The sequence below is a fragment of the Octopus bimaculoides genome, chromosome 1 (assembly GCF_001194135.2).
Source record: "Octopus bimaculoides isolate UCB-OBI-ISO-001 chromosome 1, ASM119413v2, whole genome shotgun sequence".
Taxonomy (NCBI): domain Eukaryota; kingdom Metazoa; phylum Mollusca; class Cephalopoda; order Octopoda; family Octopodidae; genus Octopus; species Octopus bimaculoides.
In genome coordinates this window covers 85,733,176-85,734,708 of record NC_068981.1, presented here as the reverse complement: position 1 = coordinate 85,734,708, position 1,533 = coordinate 85,733,176, and the positions used below count along the sequence as shown (strand labels likewise).

The following is a 1,533-nucleotide window of genomic DNA, read 5'->3' as shown; positions in this document are numbered from 1 at the left end:
TGCCTTTCAAATATTGGTTTCAAATTCTGGCACAAAGTCAGTAGTTTGAGGGGAGGGGCTAAGTCAATTAAATCAACCCCCAGTGCTCGACTGGTACTGATCCTCAAAAGGGTTCTGAAAGGCGAAGTCAACTCCGGCAGAATTTGAATTAGATGGACAAAATGCCAGTAAGCATGCTAACATAGAAAATCTGCCAAAATGAATTCCGCCTGACCTATGTATGGAACAGTGGACATTAAAACGACAACGATGTTAGTGGTGATAATGACAACAACAATTATCAACAAAATTGTTCGAGTGTCAGAAAAAAATGTCCAGCCTGCTAATAATTCTGCCAACTCACCGCCTTACGGTTATTTGATAATATTGATCCTAATACTTGATTTGGTATTTCATTTTACCAATCTTGGAAGAAAGAATGGCAAAACTAATGTTGGTGAGATTTGAACTTACAATTTAAGAAGTTAGAACAAATACTGCAAGGCATTTTTTTCTGACTCTCTGACAATCTTGTTGATAATTGTTGTCGTCATCATCACCACCAGCACTGTTGTTGTTTTAATGTTCATTTTTCTATACAAAGACCAAATGGAATTCATTGTGGCACATTTTCTATGTTAGATGCCTTTCCTGTCACCAACCCTCACTTGTTTCAAAACAAAATAATATTTCCTTGTTTTCATGGAAGGTTGGAAACAAATGACACCACCTTTATGATAGTGACACTATTTACAACTATCACACAATGTGAAGACAAGAAGGCACAAACACACACACACACACAACAGGCTTATTTCCATTTTCATATACCAAATCCACTCATAAAGCTTTAGTCAGCCCAGAGCAATAATAAAAGACACTTGCCCATGATGCCATGCAGTGGGACTGAACCAGAAACCATGTAGTTGGGAAACAAACTGCTTAACCACACAGCCATGCCAGCAGCTTAATAATACTGCACTTAATAATAACAGTGATAGTAAAATAATTTAATCCTTACCTTCATTGCTGTATGTTTCAATAGAAATTTCACTATCAGCTCGACAACCACGGGTTTTATCAATTATCTCTCTTGCAGAACCAGACAATTCATGCTTGGTACCAATTGAAAGAGCAGCAGCAAAAGTAATATGACTTTTAGTCCCTTCTTTTTCTACAGGCATTTTGTAATATGGTGCTGAAATACAAAGGAAAAAAGAAGTTCCAAGGATAAATTTGTATGAATTTTAATGTGTGTGTGTGTGTGTGTGTATAAACACACATGCATGTACACATATACATAATGTCATCATCAGTTCAAATGTCTACTTTTCCATGCTTACATGGGTGAGGTGGAATTTTTTGTTGGACAGATTTTCTACAGCTAGATGCCCTTCCTGTTGCCAATCTGCACCTGTTTCCAGGCAAGGTAATATTTCCACAAGACCACTCAAGGAAGACAAGAAATGAAGGACACCACTTGCATGATGGTAACCCTCATTTACTAACACATATGTCAAGGCAAAGAGGCAGTAATACATGCATACATACATT

At 37.2% G+C, this 1,533-nt stretch overlaps 1 protein-coding gene and 1 long non-coding RNA gene across 2 annotated transcripts in view; one reads left to right on the top strand and one right to left on the bottom strand.

Moving 5' to 3' along the window:
- Positions 1-1,533, bottom strand: part of LOC106868570 (BRCA1-associated protein) — a 63,205-nt gene that overhangs the window by 50,189 nt on the left and 11,483 nt on the right. Inside the window, exon 2 of the mRNA XM_014913892.2 lies at positions 1,001-1,177. Within this exon, the coding sequence (XP_014769378.1) occupies positions 1,001-1,177 (177 nt within the window). The remainder of the gene's footprint in view (positions 1-1,000; positions 1,178-1,533) is intronic.
- The window catches only part of LOC106868571 (uncharacterized), a 76,447-nt gene that overhangs the window by 63,998 nt on the left and 10,916 nt on the right, over positions 1-1,533 (top strand). The window lies entirely within an intron of this gene.